The sequence below is a fragment of the Ascaphus truei genome, chromosome 12, assembly GCF_040206685.1.
Source record: "Ascaphus truei isolate aAscTru1 chromosome 12, aAscTru1.hap1, whole genome shotgun sequence".
In the NCBI taxonomy this organism is placed as follows: Eukaryota; Metazoa; Chordata; class Amphibia; order Anura; family Ascaphidae; genus Ascaphus; species Ascaphus truei.
Window position 1 is genome coordinate 46,745,912 of NC_134494.1, and position 17,575 is coordinate 46,763,486.

The following is a 17,575-nucleotide window of genomic DNA, read 5'->3' on the forward strand; positions in this document are numbered from 1 at the left end:
TATAGAAACATGTACTCGTGTGTACAGAGAGAAGAATTCCCTTGTTGGTGTACTCAACCTTCACAAATAACGAGATATTGATAAGATGATAAAACGTATATTTTGCCCATCCTCCGCTGAGAGGCAGCAGCTGAAGTTCTGTAAACAGCGTACCCGGTACTGATCCGGTGTAGCTGCAGCAGTAGATCCATGAAGGGTGGCTTTGCATGCACCCGCTCCCCCTCGCTGGGATCACTCGCAGGGCTGTCACACAGGGGGCCGGCTCGCATCTCACTCTGCGCAGTGCCAGCTTACTCCTGCGCACCTCAAGGCAGGTCAGCGCAGCCGTGTTTAAAGAGACACCCGAGCAACTAACCCGTCTAACTAACCCGTAACTAACCCCGTGCAGCCTGGGGTAAGGGTCTGCTGCCAAATAGTGTATATCATAGGGGCACTAATCCCCTCACTAGGCTTTCCTGATAGAGAATGCCTCAATCTGCCCCGCACACATTCCTGTGCAGACACCAGTACAGGGGTCCTTACCAAGCTGTGCATAAGGGTTAATTATAAAAGAGCCACGTATGCATTGCTCTGCGTATATATACTGTTACTATCTGTAACAAATGATACACTATAACCACTTCTGTCTGTAGATCAGAATACTTGCCACAGTATCTATTCCCACGAGACCCGAGCTGTACCCCAAGCATCAAAAACAGGCCGAGTATTTTTTACTCTCATTTAAGCCAGGGGTGTGCAAATTTTTGACACTTGTGCCCCCTTGCCTGCTCACCTACCTGGCTCGCGCCCTCCCCTCCTGCTGCTCGGCTCCGGCGTCAAATGACGTTGCGGGGTCACGTGACGCCACATTGCCATGGCAACGTGACCCACAGTCTCATTTGACGCCGGGTTACCATGGCGGTGCGTCGCCAAAGACCAGGTAAGAGAAGCTGCAGAGGCCTCGCACGGTCTCCCGGCATTTCATTTAAATGCCTTGGGGGGGGGAAGAGTGCAGGTCCCCCTGGCTGCTGTATTTATTTTAACTATGCCTAGTCAAAAATCTTTCAATATCTCGTTATATGTCAGGGTTGAGTGCACCAACACGGGATTTCTTCTCTGTGTACACGCAAGGACATGTTTCTGTATCCTCTATCCCAGGTAGCACACACCTACTCACAGTACTCCGAATCGAGCGAGGCTTCTCTCTAAATCCGTTTCATCTACTATGTAACATCGTACGTATTGTAATATTCCTTCTAAAAACAAAATCGTCCCCAAACCTATTAACCATTTTGCTGCCCGATGAGCGTGTAACACTCCAGTGAAATGCGTCCAGATATATACACATTGCTCTGCTGTGGGATTGCAGATCCAATGTTAACAAATGTTTTACGTGCCGAAAAGAGATGACTGGGACACCTACAGAAGATGCAGCAAGACCCCTGGGTCTGCAAATGATGTTAGAGAAGGTCAGGAAACTACACAAGTAGAAAAATAAAGTGAGAAGTGTGAGGCTACGGCAGATCTGTGCTTCTCAGAGCGGGATACATCGGCCCTGATGGAGAAATCTGTATGATCTCTGATTAGCAAAAAGAGGGGATAAGGGAGTGATCAACTAAACCAGGGGGGCGCACACTTTTTTCCCTGTGCCCCCCTGCCGGCTGTCCCCTCACTCCCGCGCCCCCCCAACCCCAACTTACCTGCGCTCCGCCGCGTTGCCATGGTGACGCAGGAGGAAGCCGCCGGAGCCACGGTAAGTTAGGTTTGCAGAGGCCCTGCAGCTCCCCCGGCACGTAATTTAAGTGCCTTCGGGAAGCGCGCGGGGCCTCTGTAAACCCCGCGCCCCCCGTCGGTAGTCTTGCGCCCCCCCTGGGGGTCGCGCCCCACAGTTTGCGCACCGCTGAACTAAACCATACTAATTGTGTAGAGAATGTTAATAATAATAAATTCAATTGATAATGAAAAGTAGGTGCAACTGTGAACTGAAGTGAATCAGAGAAAGTAGGGGGTACAGTGGCCTGTACTCCCAAGAAAATTCACTCAAATGCACACTACCTAAATTTAAAATTTAACCTTTAATATCAAGTACTTAAAACATATATTACCAAAGTGAAAATGTGATAGCGTTTAAAAATAAATTAAATAGAGTGACTCGTGCAGACAGGCAGTCTCTAATGTGTAAATGCTCCAGTATATCATTAAAACTGGAGAATAGGAGGCTGCTAGGGTGCACCCAGCCGGAGTGAGCAAACAAGCCCACCACTTCACTGATTAGCCTAATAAATAGTGAATATCGTAGGGGCTATTGATATCATGGTTATAACTTGATACTGGCAGTATGGCCTCCTAATCAGGTCGTGACCTACTCCAAGAATGCTTGCCTAGCCACTACCCTAATTTTTATATATCGGCTAATCTAGTGAACGGCTGACAAGTACTGTACTAAAATAGCCCCATCAAGGGGGCTGACATCATCAACACGCGTCCAACGCGCGTTTCCCTCCTACTACGGAGCTTCCTCAGGGACAAAATTTGCATTAGGGCTAAACCGAACGCTATTTAAACCCCGTGGTCCCCATGGTAACGTAATCGGCGTCCAGTTACTGCGCATGTGCAATAGAGCGCGAGCGCAACTACTGAAGAACATATCAAACCAACCTTATGACACTGATTGGCAGGGTGCTCTGGTCAGACCTCCCCAGTTATAACGGAGGGTTGCCAGGACTGTTAGATATGTCAGGTATTCCTCACTTATCGGAGCGTGGCCCACAAGACTAATGCGCATGCGCACATTGCCGTGCTTCCCCACTGACACTGTCAGGGGACACTTGCGCAGTATAGGCAGCTAGATGGAGCTGGTGCGCATGCGTGGCCACATAGACAAATTCACACTGACACTGATATAGCCATAACAAGCTTACAGAGGGTTTGTTTGTAACATCAATGCGCATGTGTGGATAGAGTTGTTGTAGGACTCATATCCACATGTTGATGCGCATGTGCAAACAAAGATAGCCAATTTTCCTATTTGCTAAGCATCCTCAGTGCCAGATATGTGGAGAGTAGAGGCAATAGTGGCACCCCAGAGTTGAGCATCAGATATGTACAGTAGTTTGCCCTAAATTAGGTGCAGAGATATCATTAAATACAGTATTAATAATAAAATAAAGAAAATTTAAACAGAAACACACACATTTTTGGAAGTTCAGATTTGACAAAAAGAATTTTGTGTGTGAATCCATAGCACATTTATTATGAACACCAAAGCTACAAATAGGCTGGGTTCATCATTAGGTAATATAGTCACTAGTTTGAGTGAATAAATAAACATTGATCATGTCAGTTTATACAAAACCATGGTAAGTTAGCATGACATAGCGGAGGAATAGCTCTGTGATACATAACACAGACACTTGGTACAGTCCATTGTGACAGTCAGATAACACACTAATAGGTACAGGTAAAGTATAGGTATCTCTGTCAGTGCGTGGGAAGTACCACACGGCAGACGTATACAGATGGTCAGATAAAGGGGGTGAAGGTAAATCCTTCATTGAGGCCATTAGGACTCCTTGTCCTCAGTTTGTAGATCCACTCAGCTTAAATTCTCAGGAGCATCTGATCTACATTTCCCCCTCGTGCTGGGCACTGAAGCTGATAGATGCCCATGAATTTTAAGCTGTCAACATCTCCGTCATGAAATTGTGTAACATGTCTCGCCACTGGCGTTTCGGCCGAGTGTTTCACAGAATTTACATGCTCAAGTATACGCCTGCGTAGTTGTCTCGTGGTCTTACCAACGTACCTCTTCCCACATTTGCATGTGAGAAGGTATATAACATTAGTGGTACGACAATTAATAAAACTGTCTATGTTATATTGCTGTGTACTGTCATTCTCAAAGGTCTTGGCTAGAGTTACATATTTGCAAGCCGTACAGCCCTGACATCGATACATCCCTTTGATGGGGCTAAGCCATGTTTCCACTCTAGCGCGCTGATGGTGACTATGCACCAACCTATCACGCAAATTTTTAGATCTCCTGCAAGGAGTCCTTATGGTCTTAATGAAGGATTTACCTTCACCCCCTTTATCTGACCATCTGAACTTCCAAAAATGTGTGTGTTTCTGTTTAAATTTTCTTTATTTTATTATTAATACTGTATTTAATGATATCTCTGCACCTAATTTAGGGCAAACTACTGTACATATCTGATGCTCAACTCTGGGGTGCCACTATTGCCTCTGCTCTCCACATATCTGGCACTGAGGATGCTTAGCAAATAGGAAAATTGGCTATCTTTGTTTGCACATGCGCATCAACATGTGGATATGAGTCCTACAACAACTCTATCCACACATGCGCATTGATGGTACAAACAAACCCTCTGTAAGCTTGTTATGGCTATATCAGTGTCAGTGTGAATTTGTCTATGTGGCCACGCATGCGCACCAGCTCCATCTAGCTGCCTATACTGCGCAAGTGTCCCCTGACAGTGTCAGTGGGGAAGCACGGCAATGTGCGCATGCGCATTAGTCTTGTGGGCCACGCTCTGATAAGTGAGGAATACCTGACATATCTAAGAGTCCTGGCAACCCTCCGTTATAACTGGGGAGGTCTGACCAGAGCACCCTGCCAATCAGTGTCATAAGGTTGGTTTGATATGTTCTTCAGTAGTTGCGCTCGCGCTCTATTGCACATGCGCAGTAACTGGACGCCGATTACGTTACCATGGGGACCACGGGGTTTAAATAGCGTTCGGTTTAGCCCTAATGCAAATTTTGTCCCTGAGGAAGCTCCGTAGTAGGAGGGAAACGCGCGTTGGACGCGTGTTGATGATGTTAGCCCCCTTGATGGGGCTATTTTAGTACAGTACTTGTCAGCCGTTCACTAGATTAGCCGATATATAAAAATTAGGGTAGTGGCTAGGCAAGCATTCTTGGAGTAGGTCACGACCTGATTAGGAGGCCATACTGCCAGTATCAAGTTATAACCATGATATCAATAGCCCCTACGATATTCACTATTTATTAGGCTAATCAGTGAAGTGGTGGGCTTGTTTGCTCACTCCGGCTGGGTGCACCCTAGCAGCCTCCTATTCTCCAGTTTTATGATATACTGGAGCATTTACACATTAGAGACTGCCTGTCTGCACGAGTCACTCTATTTAATTTATTTTTAAACGCCATCACATTTTCACTTTGGTAATATATGTTTTAAGTACTTGATATTAAAGGTTAAATTTTAAATTTAGGTAGTGTGCATTTGAGTGAATTTTATTTGGAGTACAGGCCACTGTACCCCCCACTTTCTCTAATCTCTGATTAGGTCTGAAGAATTCAGAAATCACAGGACCTGCATATCCTACATATCTCTACTGCACGATTATACCTGCAAGCAGCACCCATCTTCCCGACAGAGAGAACAACCTACAAGATATTCAGTGTGAAATGGGAGTCATCTGCCCTTCCTCACCTGATCCACTCGATCCGTCTGAACACCGAACTTCCCGCCAAAGCCCTTGGTAGAGTCCAGCTGTGAGCAGTGTTTGGAGAGCTTGGACTGGTACTCATGGCCAACGGCAGACTGGGGAGAGAAGGAAAGGGTCACCTCCACTGGTCAGCATTTACAGAAGTAAAACTCCCCGTCAATGACATGTCTTGAATCCCAGTGTGAGAAACCAATCCCTCGGTCACTGTGCAGACTGATCACACGACAATAGAAGAAAAAAACAGAGCACAGCAAAAAAGGGGGAACTGGAGGCCAATGAAAAAGTAACAAAAACTTTATTGAAACATAACCTAATTAAAAAGAGAAACCTCTAACGCGTTTCTCGCCGGGGGCGCTTATCAAAGCGCCTCCAGTTCCCCCTTTTTGCTGTGCTCTCAGTTTTTTCTTCTGTCCTGCTTGCTTACCTGTGGATGCACGCTGCTGTATACCGGATGTCTTCAACTCACCTGAGAATGCATTTGTGAGTACCCCATTCATTGAACCGTTTGCTGCTACATTGTTCATCACTAGGGGATTTGTCCGGAATTTCGGGGGTCTGCTGGCTCCGGTCGGGGGACCTCATGATCGCCGTGGTCAGCCTATCCCTGTTCTATGTGATTGCCTTAGGGGCATTACTCATTACAGCTTGCCTGGTGTTTAAGGTTCTGGACTCCGGTATGGATAGGGTTAATATCGATGCCTCCGCGTGATGCACGCGTGTCTATTAGGCTAGTCGCGCCGAACATTGCGGTTCATTCCTCTATCTGCTACTGATCACACGACAAGACCCGGCTTTGCGTTGGATAACCAGATCAGAAAAGTGTTAGGAGATGTGAATTTTATTTTCTGCCAGGCCACCCCTGGAATGGGAGATAATTGCAGCCGGCACTTCCTGCTTCCTACACACAGCGAGGCCCGCGCTACCCATGAGAAACTGGCCCTGCGTGAGGCTCATTACGCGGTGAAGCAGCTGGCAGCTTTTCAGATGGCCCTTTTAAAGCAGCCGCCTCATTTTGTGGCTGTTTCCTAGCTGGATATCAGCAGACTGTGTCGGCCTCTACAATCTGCCACTGATCCAGCAGCCAAACCAATCACAGATACCATCAACCCTCCAGTGCCCAAGGGGTTTCAAACATCGCAAAGCATCGTCAAGTATTAACCTCTATTACCAAGTGAGCATACGATGCAGTACCCATCACCACCCTCAGGCCTAGGTACACGGAATCACTACTTTCATTACTTGCTAAACTTCCACTGCCTAGAAAGAATTGGGAACTTAAAACATAATACCTTCCTGTTTGTACAGCACAATACGAAACGTTTTGTATACCGGGCCTGCAAGGTTCTGCATTCACAGTGCTGCTCACCCGGTCCATGCGGTCCTGCTCCACACCAAACTTCCCTCCGTAGCCGTGAGACGCTTGCGGTCCAACCTGCTGCTCATGCTCCCTCTGGCTCTGATGTTCCTGAGATACGTTCTCCCGCAGTGCGTGTATACTGAAAGTGACAAGCAGAACCGGCACCGCGGTATTAGCGCTCCGCGAAACCGACAGCCGCCGGGCTGCGAGCAACGGGCCAGTGCCGGGCTGCGGCCAGCACCGGGCTGCGAGCAATGGGCAGGTCACAGCGCTGACTGTATATAGCCAACATAATTACGCAGGAAATATTCTCCATGTCAACAGGCCGCCGTTGCAGATATGAAATTTAATTTGTGATCCCGGGTGGATCAGAACTTCTGCTGTACTACGAGATTCCTCAATAACCTATTCTGGGTTGCTTCTGCACAAACATACATACATACATACATACATACATACATACATACAGGAGCTAAGGATGTATGCATGCCTTTATTTATATAGTACCATCCATGTATACAGCCCATCAAAATAATAGGTGTTGTAATAGAGCTGAAATATATCATGGGAATAAGCGCCTGAAACAAAAGTAAACATCAGGAAAAGGAGTCCCTGCCCCAAATAGCCTACAATGTAATTGGCATGTGCGGAGAACTTACAGGGACCGTGGGAAGGGGTTAAGTGCGTATTCAAGGGGTGAGTACTTTGTTAAAAAGGGGCGTTCTGAGACAGGTGTTTAAGGATATTGAGAGGAAGGGCAGAATTCAACGGGCAAGGAGAGCCATAGTGCGAGAAATGAGGAAGAGAGGCCAGGAGGAAGAGAGGCCAGGAGGAAGAGAGGCCAGGAGGAAGAGAGGCCAGGAGGAAGAGAGGCCAGGAGGGCCATAGCGAGAAACATGAGGGAGGAGGAGGAGGGCCACAGCACGAGAAATGAGGGTGGAGGAAAGGAGGGAGGAGAAATATGTAAGTAATACAGGCCCTAAAGGGTCGCATGGGATTTCCACAGAAGAGAAGCAGAGGCAGATGTAGGAGACTGTGAAGTGATTCCAGCAAGGGTTTTTTTGGGGGGGAAAATATACGTTAAAATGCACTAAATTGTAATAAAATGGCCCCGGTGGAGTGATCCCAGGAAGTGCTTATGCCTGCACATTCACCCCCCCCCCCCATTTCCCCCAGGCGCCCCCCCTCCCACAGATGGTTACGCCTGCACGGGCGGCACCCCCCCCCACACGGGTGTTTACAAGAGGCATGATTTACTTGATGTGTGCCTGGTGCCCAGACCCTTCCACCGTTTTCGCTCCCCATCTCTGTTCTTTTTCGCTCACATCATTCTGTCGAGAAATAACAAGCACGTTCAGATTATCACTTGTTGCATCTCTGGTGATTTCTACATACCAGAAGCAGATGATGATTCAGGACACTCCGGGTGTTAATGATATATCCATCTCTTCTGTCAGTCATCTCCATCAAGGTGTTCCCCAAAATAAAATATACATTGGAGGACCCCAGGCAGTATAGCGGGGTTCTGACATTTTGTGGGGACTTAGTAAGGCCCCAAACAGCACCGTAATGTGGGGGGTATAGATGTCCCTTACAGCAGGAGCTTCCAAAGTCGCTACCCACAATGCTTTGAATCCACAGCAGCAAGGCATTCTGGGGAGTGACTTTGGAAGCTCCCACAGTGAGTGACAGTGATACCCCCCCATGCTGCCTGCACACAGAGGGGCCGTTTGGGGCCTCATTAAGCGTGTTTCTCCCCCACCCCCACAAGCTCAGGACACTATACTGCCTGGGATCGGTCACACAGTTTTGTTAGCAATAGGCTGATGAGAAGCAATAAGATTAGGGGCTCACGAAGATAATATTTCCTAGCAGAAGGAGCACAGGCTATAAAAGGTTGGGAACGGTCGTCTTATAGGGGATAATGCTGGGTTTCACTCAATGACCTAATGATGAAGTGCAGGAAACAGACACTTACAGCAGATAAGAAACACTGGACCCGTGCAGTCCTCCCACCCTGAAACGTCTGAGCCCACACACCCTTCAGCTTGTTTCATATCAAGACCCAAACAGTGCCGAATCTCTTTAAGAATACTCCGATATCGTCCAGACAATGAAATTCATAGGGAGTACCCATTACCCTCCTCCTGCACCATGGGAAACGCCAATTAAAATAAAACTTGTGACGATTATACATTACTCAGGTATTGCATCCACAAATGTAATGGCAGAATGAAACAAAATGTTCAAGGTTGCATCGTTCGTGCGGAACTCGTCTTCATGTTCTGATCATGTCCAACCCACGAACACCAACTCCCTGCGAAGAGCAGGGTCCGCAAATAAAAACACCCACCACAAAGTCAGGATCGGTCTCCCAGTCGTCTGCGTCATCAGTGGAGACAGAAAAAGAATGTCCGGCGGAAGATTTCCACATCTGGAAGAGAGACCAGAGTATGTGGTTTGAATTGACAAGTGTTTAGTCCTGGTCTACTGAAGAGGTTACACCCCGAATATACCATACACAGGTGCAGCTAAAAGTGCCATCCCAGTCGTCCAGCTGCATTTCTTAGGGGTCTCTGGACAGGGAAGTGTTTGTCAATCGAGTGTTTTCTTTCCCCTTATCCCCCCTGTCCTCATCAGAGAACGAATAATGGTAAGGGGAGGTGGGGGGGGGGGGGGTTCGAGGACAGAGGGCTGTGGCTGTACAAGTGCTCGCGGATCAGTGACAACCTACACAAAAGGGAGCAGTTAGAGGAAATCAAACCCCTCCCAAGTCTAACAAATATCTAAAAATAAACAAACAAAAAAAAAAGTGTCAGATTTGGATTTTTTTTTAAACAAACAAAAAAAAAACATCAGCATGGCCAGACATTTTAAACATGTCCTGTAAGGAGTCGACTTTGGTCCTAGGAGGGATTGCATCTTATCTAACCCTATTAACCCTTTACAATAGTCCTGTGTGAAAATGCTTCTTACTAAGGCTGATTGATAATGTCAGGGAATGAAGGACATGTAAATAGTATACTACACCCATATAAACACATGCAGTGCCATGCTGGATGGAGCGCCTATCAGACCTACATGTGCATAAGCACGATAGAACATACTGCTATACAGATATTCGCGAGCGTGCGTAAAAAAAGTCAGATCCTTAGGACAGGGGTGTGCAAACTTTGCCTTGCGTCCCCCTGCCGGCTCCCCCCCCCCTGCTCACGACCCCCAAACCTGGTCTGGAAAATCAAATTACGCTGCGGTGGTCATGTGACGTCACGGCGCCAAAGCCGACTGAATAACGGTAAGTGAAGTTGCAGAGGCCTCACACGGTCTCTCTCCCCCCACCGGCATTTAATGTAAGCGCCACCGTGCGTGTCACTCTCAATGGTGTGCAGCAGTTACAGAGTTGCCGCGCTCTCCCCCCAGGAATTTAAATTAAATGCCGGGGAACAGCGCGAGGGCTGTATAATACACTTACCTTCCCGCGACGCAGCGTCCTGGTAACCCGGCGTCATGGGGTCACGACCCCATGAGTCATTTGACGCCAGGTCGAGCAGGGGGGTGTGGGGCGCAGAGGAGAGCAGGAGGGGTGCGCAAGGGGAAAACTTTGCATCCCTTCCAGTAACCTATTGACCGGGCGCTGGAAGGAATTCATATAGGACACTCGAAGTGATGAAAGCCGACTTCTCCTGCGTCTCTTGGGTCAAAGGGATTTGCCAGTATCCCCTGGACAAGGCCATGGTAGTCAGATACCTTGTCCTCGCAAGCTCATCTAACAGCTTGTTCATGTGGGGCATGGGATAGGCATCAGACACCGTCTGAGCGTTGAGCTGCCGGTAGTCCACACAGAACCGAGTTGTCCCGTCCTTCTTAGGTACTAGGACTGCCGGGGAAGCCCAAGGACTCTGGGATGGTACAATTACCCCTAGGGCCAGCATCTTTCCTACCTCCTCCTCTATGCTGCTCTTCACCTCCGCTGATACCCGTTAGGCATTCTTATGCAGAGGTCTCTGAACCCCGGTGTGGACTGGGTGATCAGTAATATGGGTCCTGCCCGGATTATCTGTGAACAGGACCTTGTACTTGTCTAACATGGCACGTGCCTTCACCCGCTGGGGTGCCTTGAGCTGGGGACCCATCTCTACCTGCTCTACTATGCCCCCTTCCTAGCCTCCCCTAGAAGATGGGACAGAGCTTGGCTCGCCGGGTCCCCCATTCGTGGGCTACTGATGGCCAACACGGACGGCTCACTCGGAAAATACGCTTTTAACATATTGATGTCGTATGTTCTATGTCTACCTGTCTCCTCATCTAACTGCACAACATACTTGCACTCATTTATCCTCCGGATTACTGTATAAGGGCCAGCCCAGGCAGCCATCAGTTTGTTCTGCCGAGTGGGCTTCAGAACAAGCACTTGCTGCCCATTGATGAACTATCTGCCATGGGCATTTTTTATCATACCAACGCTTCTGCTAGATCTGAGCATCCTTCGGTTTAGCCTGTGCTAATCCCATGAGCTCTACTACAGCGGTGCGCAATCTGTGGGGCGCGACCCCCAGGGGGGGCGCGAGACTGCCGACGGGGGGCGCGGGGTTTACAGAGGCCCCGCGCGCTTCCCGAAGGCACTTAAATTAAGTGCCGGGGGAGCTGCAGGGCCTCTGTAAACCATACTTACCCGTGGCTCCGGCGGCTTCCTCCCGGCGTCGCCATGGCAACGCGGCGTCAAAATGACGCTGCGAGGTCATGTGACGTCACGTTGCTATGGCAACGTGACGTCATTACGCCGGTGCGAGGGTAAGTTGGGGTTGGGGGGGGGGCGCGGGAGTGAGGGGACAGCCGGCAGGGGGGCGCAGGGAAAAAAGTTTGCGCCCCCCCTGCTCTACTACATACTGTAGTACAGAAGCATCAGTAGTCTCCCCTTCCCATGCCTCACGGAATAGGTCAAGCAGTCCCTGGACCCTGCGACCATATAGAAGCTCAAAAGGTGAAAACCCGGTGGACTCTTGCGGTTACCTCTCGGTTTGCAAACAGCGTAAATAAGCCTCCCAGTCTCCCTGTTCAGCTTCCAAAAAGACTTGAAGAATCTGCTTCAGGGAGCCATTGAACCGCTCACAAAGTCCATTTGTCTGTGGGTGGTAAGGGGCAGTACAGAGAGGGCTGTCACACCGCACGTAGCCCAGAGACACTGAAGCAATTCAGACATGAATTGCACCCCTTGATCGTTCAGAATCTCACTTGGGAACCGTACTCTAGTAAGAATCCCTATCAGAGCTTCTGATACTTTTCTAGCCTCAATGGATGAAAGTGCCACAGCCTCAGGGTACCTGGTTGCAAAATCAACCACCGTGAGGATGTAGCGCTTCCCCGTCCAGCTAGGGACAAGAAGGGGTCTCACTATGTCTACAGCTACCCTCTGGAAAGGTTCACTGATCACCGGTAGTGGCTTCAGGGGGACCTTCACACGGTCGCCCAACTTGCCTACTCGAAGGCATCACAGGAGCGGCAAAGATCTGCCACTGCCACGGATGCCCCCGCCAACAGAATAGCCGGGTTCTAGTGCGGGTGACCACCTGATGTCCTGCTAGTGGGATGGAGTGGGCTACCTGCAATAACTGCTGCCTATACTCCCTGGGTACCACCAGTTGTCTCCTACCAGTCTATACGCTGTCTGGAGCATCAGGGGCACGCTCTCGGTACAGGAGCCCACGGTGCCAGAGATACCGATCCGACCCTCTCTGAGGCAGACTCAGACGCCCGAAGTCTCGTGAAATCTAAGCTGGGATTGGACCGCACTCTGCTTCCCTGAACCGTGTACCTAGCTCCGGCAACTCATCCTTAGTCACCAAGTCAGGGGATGGGGAAACAGGTATGTTGGAAGGGAGGTCAGGACTCCGTATAGACTGTCTCGCTTGCCAGCCCAGTCTCCACGGGGACCTCAGGATTTGTTGGTCCCAAATGCAGGGGGAAGGTGATTTCCTCAGTCGGCAGGGGTACCAAAGGCTCCTCTGCCTGCGCAAGTGCCTGACTTTGGCTCCTTGTGACCGCAGCCACAGGGGCATCTTCTTCAGCAAACGAACAGATGGTGTCCTAGGTCGTTACCAAGAAGCACCTCGGTATCCAACCCTGGCAGAACACCACATCTCTCACTCCTCGACCGGCACCCCAGTCGAGAAACACCCGGGCGACCTGGATTGACCTAGGTCCCCCGTCAGGCATAATAACCGGAATCCCTGATCCAGGGAGCAGATCCTCAGGGCTAACCATATCAGGTCGCACCAGAGACAATCAGACTGGCTGCCTGGAAATCTCAAATGTCATCGGATGCAAATGCTTCCTCCAGACATCGTTGACCTGCAGCCCGACTACAGCAACTTGATGCCCGTCTGTTTCCTCCACTGTGCTGGCTGTAGATGGTGTAGGTACCGCTGCCTGGGTCCTCAGCTGTACCTGATGCACGGCTGCTTGCTGCTCCTCTGTGGGTACCAGTCCCACGTAGGCGAACTCTTTTGCCACTTGGGTATGTTGCCCCCGAGGGGGGGTTGCTGGAACGGTGCAGATCCGGACAAAATCGGACTTCAGATGCCCGGTTCGGTGACAGTGGTGACAGCTGCTCATGCACGAAATGTGTGGGCTTGGCTGCACTTACCCCGACAGGAGGTTTGGTTCTCCAGGCCGGCGTAGGGTGAACAACCTCAGCCGCCTCAGGCATCCGAGTCAGAGCGGTGCCTGCTTGGCATATGGCAGGTGAGTTGTCAAACTCTTCCGCCATCCTGGCAGCCTCAATGTATGTCTTTGACCACAAGTCCATCACCCATTCTCTGACTTCAGACAGACACTACAAAAACTGCTCCCGGAACATGAGGTCCTGCAGTCCCGGGTATTTTTTGGCACTGTACCCTTCGATCCACCGGGTACCGTGCTGGGCTAACCGGGCTACGAATCCCAGGCGAGTTTCCCGGACAGTTTTCTCCCTGGATCGGAACAGCTCCCGGTAAACCTCTGAATTGAGGGCATACCGATTAAGCAAGACTGCCTTGACATGCTTGTCGTCGCGGCTGTCCACTTTCGGGATTCCCTGGAAAGCTTTTGGGGCTTTGCCGGTTAACAGTGGGGACAAGTGTAGCACCAAGTCTCAGGGTGGGAAACGGAACCATCCACACTGGTCCCCGAAGACTTTCAAAAAGCCGTCGATATCATCGGTGCCATCCACAGACTTGGCAAAGCTGTGGTGAGACACTCGGGGGTCGGGGCTGGTCGGGGTCCGGGCATCTGAACACCTTGGGCAGTCGCGATCATCTGCAATTTCTGTTCAAAAGTGACCCCAACAGCCATGGATGTAACAATAGCCATGATATCCGCAGCAGTGACGCCAGTAGCCAACGGGGCTACGACAAGTGGGACAACAGGCTCATCCTCCCCTCACCCACTGATTCCTCTGTGCTCTCTTCGATGTCCAGGGTTATGTCCTGGGCTGGAGTAGACACGGTTGCCCCCAGTGGAGAAGGCGTGCCGGCTTCGTGGTGCTCGAGATCCTCCTCGAGCTGAGCTTCAGCCCGACCATCTGTCGGTAGTCCGTAACTCTCACACAGAGTCATGACTCCCAGGACCGATACCGTCCTGAACACCGAGACATCTTCGCCTTTGGGCACTAAACTTCAGTGACAAAAAAACAGTGTGCTTTCCTGCTTTGTGTAATCATGCATATGTGTAACACTTGTTTTGAGAGCTCACAATCTATGAGCTCTTCTTTGTACTATAAACCCCCGCAGGAATTTATAGTCCAAAGCCTAATGATCCCACTGGTGCCCCCAGAAAAAAAGCCTATCACGGGAGACCAGGAACATTTAACAAATTTTATATTTGTACCGGGATCATGCATTAGGCAAAACAAGGTAGCAGAAACAAAATGTAGTTTTTTTTCCGTAACCCGCGTACAAGAAGAAGAATTACACAGTATACAGGTAAAAGTACACTTACTCGGGAGGGCGGTGGGGGGGAGGGGGGAGCAACCAGAGCGTGGTAACCCTATCCCACAGAAACATGGGCTTGTCTCTTGGCTGAAGGAGGGGGCGTGCCAAGCCGGCTCAAGATGCCTCGTGGGCGGGAAATATGAATTGACCAATGGGAAACGCGCCGATATTATGCCGCTTCCCCCAGTCAACCCATTGTCACCTACTGGGCAGGCTCCACTGCGTCTGGCAGACCATAGTGTCCTCCCCACAGGGGATCTTTGTTCACCGGACTCTGCCCCAGCCACTTAGGACCCAGACACCTCTCAACATCCCGTCCACTCTTTGAACTAAGGACTCTGTGCAGATTGCTGGCACCTTAAGCAGATGCCCTGGCTGACTGCATAGAGCCTTATAATAAATGTATAAAACACAGAAAACATATTTTAATACATGGGTGACTTTGGGGAGACTCATGACTGTAAGGGACATAGGACGGAGATATCAGGGCTCGAAAACCAGGAGTCTGGGGGACACTGTGCAGCCCCGGTGTAATTCCACCCGCGTACCGGCAAATCATGCCTGCTCACCGGGTAGAATGAAGGTATTAATAATAATAATTGTTTTTTGTTCTTTAGCGCTGCTAGTTTTTACATAGCGCTTTACAGAGACATTTTGCAGGCACAGGGAGATAAGGTGACTTGCCCAAGGTCACAAGGAGCCGACACTGGGAATTGAACCCCTGCTTCAAACTCGGTGCCAGTCAATGTCTTTACTCACTGAGCCCCTGCTTCTCCCGTAGTGTGGTTTCCCTATAGAATCAAGTATTTAACAATTGCTCAGGGTACCAGTGTGATGAGTTTGGTTGTAAGGACACGCAACGGATTGCATAATAAATATCACTCGCCATACAATACATAGCTATTCCATTATCATTTCAGAAGCAAGTTATGACATCATTGACAAAGCATGTAAAACGGCATTATTAATAAAGTGTGTACCAGAATGTAGGAATTTTTCTTATTAATATCCAAAAAAAAACACATTTACTTTTTCATCCAAATGAAATGAATATAGCCACCTCACCCCTTATATTCATTCAGAAGAGTTTTTGTTTACATTGCTATCAGGCTTCCCTGTATCACCTTACTGGGAAGAGGTATTTATATTTGTTATATTAGCAGCCCTTGAAGTAGGAGAACTCAGATTATATATGGTGATCTCTTAGACACGACTTTCTGTGATGTGTTCTATTATGCATAGTAGTTTTACACAACTGCCCTATATAAATGGTGTTTCCTACATCTTGCTGGTAGTGTACAAAGAATAGAACTGCCACTTTCTGGTAACACACAGCGGGAGGAAATGATTCACAGGGATCTGGTACTAGGCCCAAATATGAATTCTTCCACTTCACAGGTCAGCACTTTCATTACAGGGAAATTCTGTCCTCACAGGTCCAATGCCCTCGTTATGAAATATTAACCACAGATAAGATCCTATGTTATCTGCACACATTTCAGGTAATAGTGTTAGTCTGGGGCAGGTCTACACAAGATAACATGGAGGAACCTGACACCAGAAAACAGCCTGAGCCTGTCACACCCATCCCAAAAACCAACTTCCACATTCCCAGAGCTCAGAAAACACTACCCCTCCAACGCACACACAGACACACAACCACAACCCAGCACCGCCAACACAACTCCCCCCCCCCCCAGTCCAGCACCACACACACACAACCACAACCCAGTCCAGCACCACACACACACACACAACCACAACCCAGTCCAGCACCACACACACACAACCACAACCCAGCACCGCCAACACAACTCCCCCCCCCCCCCAGTCCAGCACCTCACACACAAACACAACCCAGTCCAGCACCTCACACACACCCCAGCACCACACACACACACACACAACCCAGTCCAGCACCCTCCCCCCACAAGTACCAATCCCGCCCGGTGCAGGGTCCCCGCGGCTAGTAATAATGGGGTGACTGATGTTCCTCCCTCCGGATCTTACCGTCACTGAGAGGCTCCGTGCTGGCTCCCGGTGTGTATGTGTGAGAAGGAGGGGTCTCCCGGTGTGTGTATGAGGGGTTTCCCGGTCAGTATGAGGGGGTCTCCCGGTGTGTATGTGTGGGAGGAGGGGTCTCCCGGTGTGTGTATGAGGGGTTTCCCGGTCAGTATGAGGGGGTCTCCCGGTGTGTATGTGTGGGAGGAGGGGTCTCCCGGTGTGTGTATGAGGGGTTTCCCGGTCAGTATGAGGGGGTCTCCCGGTGTGTATGTGTGGGAGGAGGGGTCTCCCGGTGTGTGTATGAGGGGTTTCCCGGTCAGTATGAGGGGGTCTCCCGGTGTGTGTATGAGGGGTTTCCCGGTCAGTATGAGGGGGTCTCCCGGTGTGTATGTGTGGGAGGAGGGGTCTCCCGGTGTGTGTATGAGGGGTTTCCCGGTCAGTATGAGGGGTCTCCCGGGGTACGGCTGCTCCCTGACTCCTGCGTTTCCCGTCCCGGTCACATCCAACTTCCTGTCTCTCCCAGTGTGACGTCACAGATCACGTGCCGATCCTGCCTGCTGATTCCACATGGAAAGAGGCCGTCACGTGACACAGAGCTATAAAGAGCTGGGGGGTTGCTGCAGGCCCCTGGGTGGGGGTGGGGGTCGGGGGGTTGCTGCAGGCCCCTGGGTGGGGGTCGGGGGGTTGCTGCAGCCGGGGGTCGGCGGTAGCCCCCTGGGTGGGGGTCGGGGGGTGGCTGCAGTCCCCTGGGTGTATAAATGTCCGTGTCCCCTTCC

At 50.1% G+C, this 17,575-nt stretch overlaps 1 protein-coding gene across 5 annotated transcripts in view; it reads right to left on the minus strand.

Moving 5' to 3' along the window:
* The window catches only part of CTTN (cortactin), a 34,910-nt gene extending 17,568 nt beyond the window's left edge, over positions 1–17,342 (minus strand). For 3 of the 5 annotated variants that reach the window (XM_075567621.1, XM_075567619.1, XM_075567618.1), the window contains exons 1-5: positions 16,806–17,342; positions 9,182–9,262; positions 8,086–8,159; positions 6,838–6,967; positions 5,456–5,566 (exon numbers count right to left, since the gene is read on the minus strand). In XM_075567621.1, the coding sequence (XP_075423736.1) occupies positions 5,456–5,566; positions 6,838–6,967; positions 8,086–8,159; positions 9,182–9,262 (396 nt within the window). In that variant the 5' untranslated portion in view covers positions 16,806–17,342. The remainder of the gene's footprint in view (positions 1–5,455; positions 5,567–6,837; positions 6,968–8,085; positions 8,160–9,181; positions 9,263–16,805) is intronic. The other 2 variants (XM_075567617.1, XM_075567620.1) reach the window with 2 other exon arrangements.
* Positions 17,343–17,575: the final 233 nt, after the last annotated feature.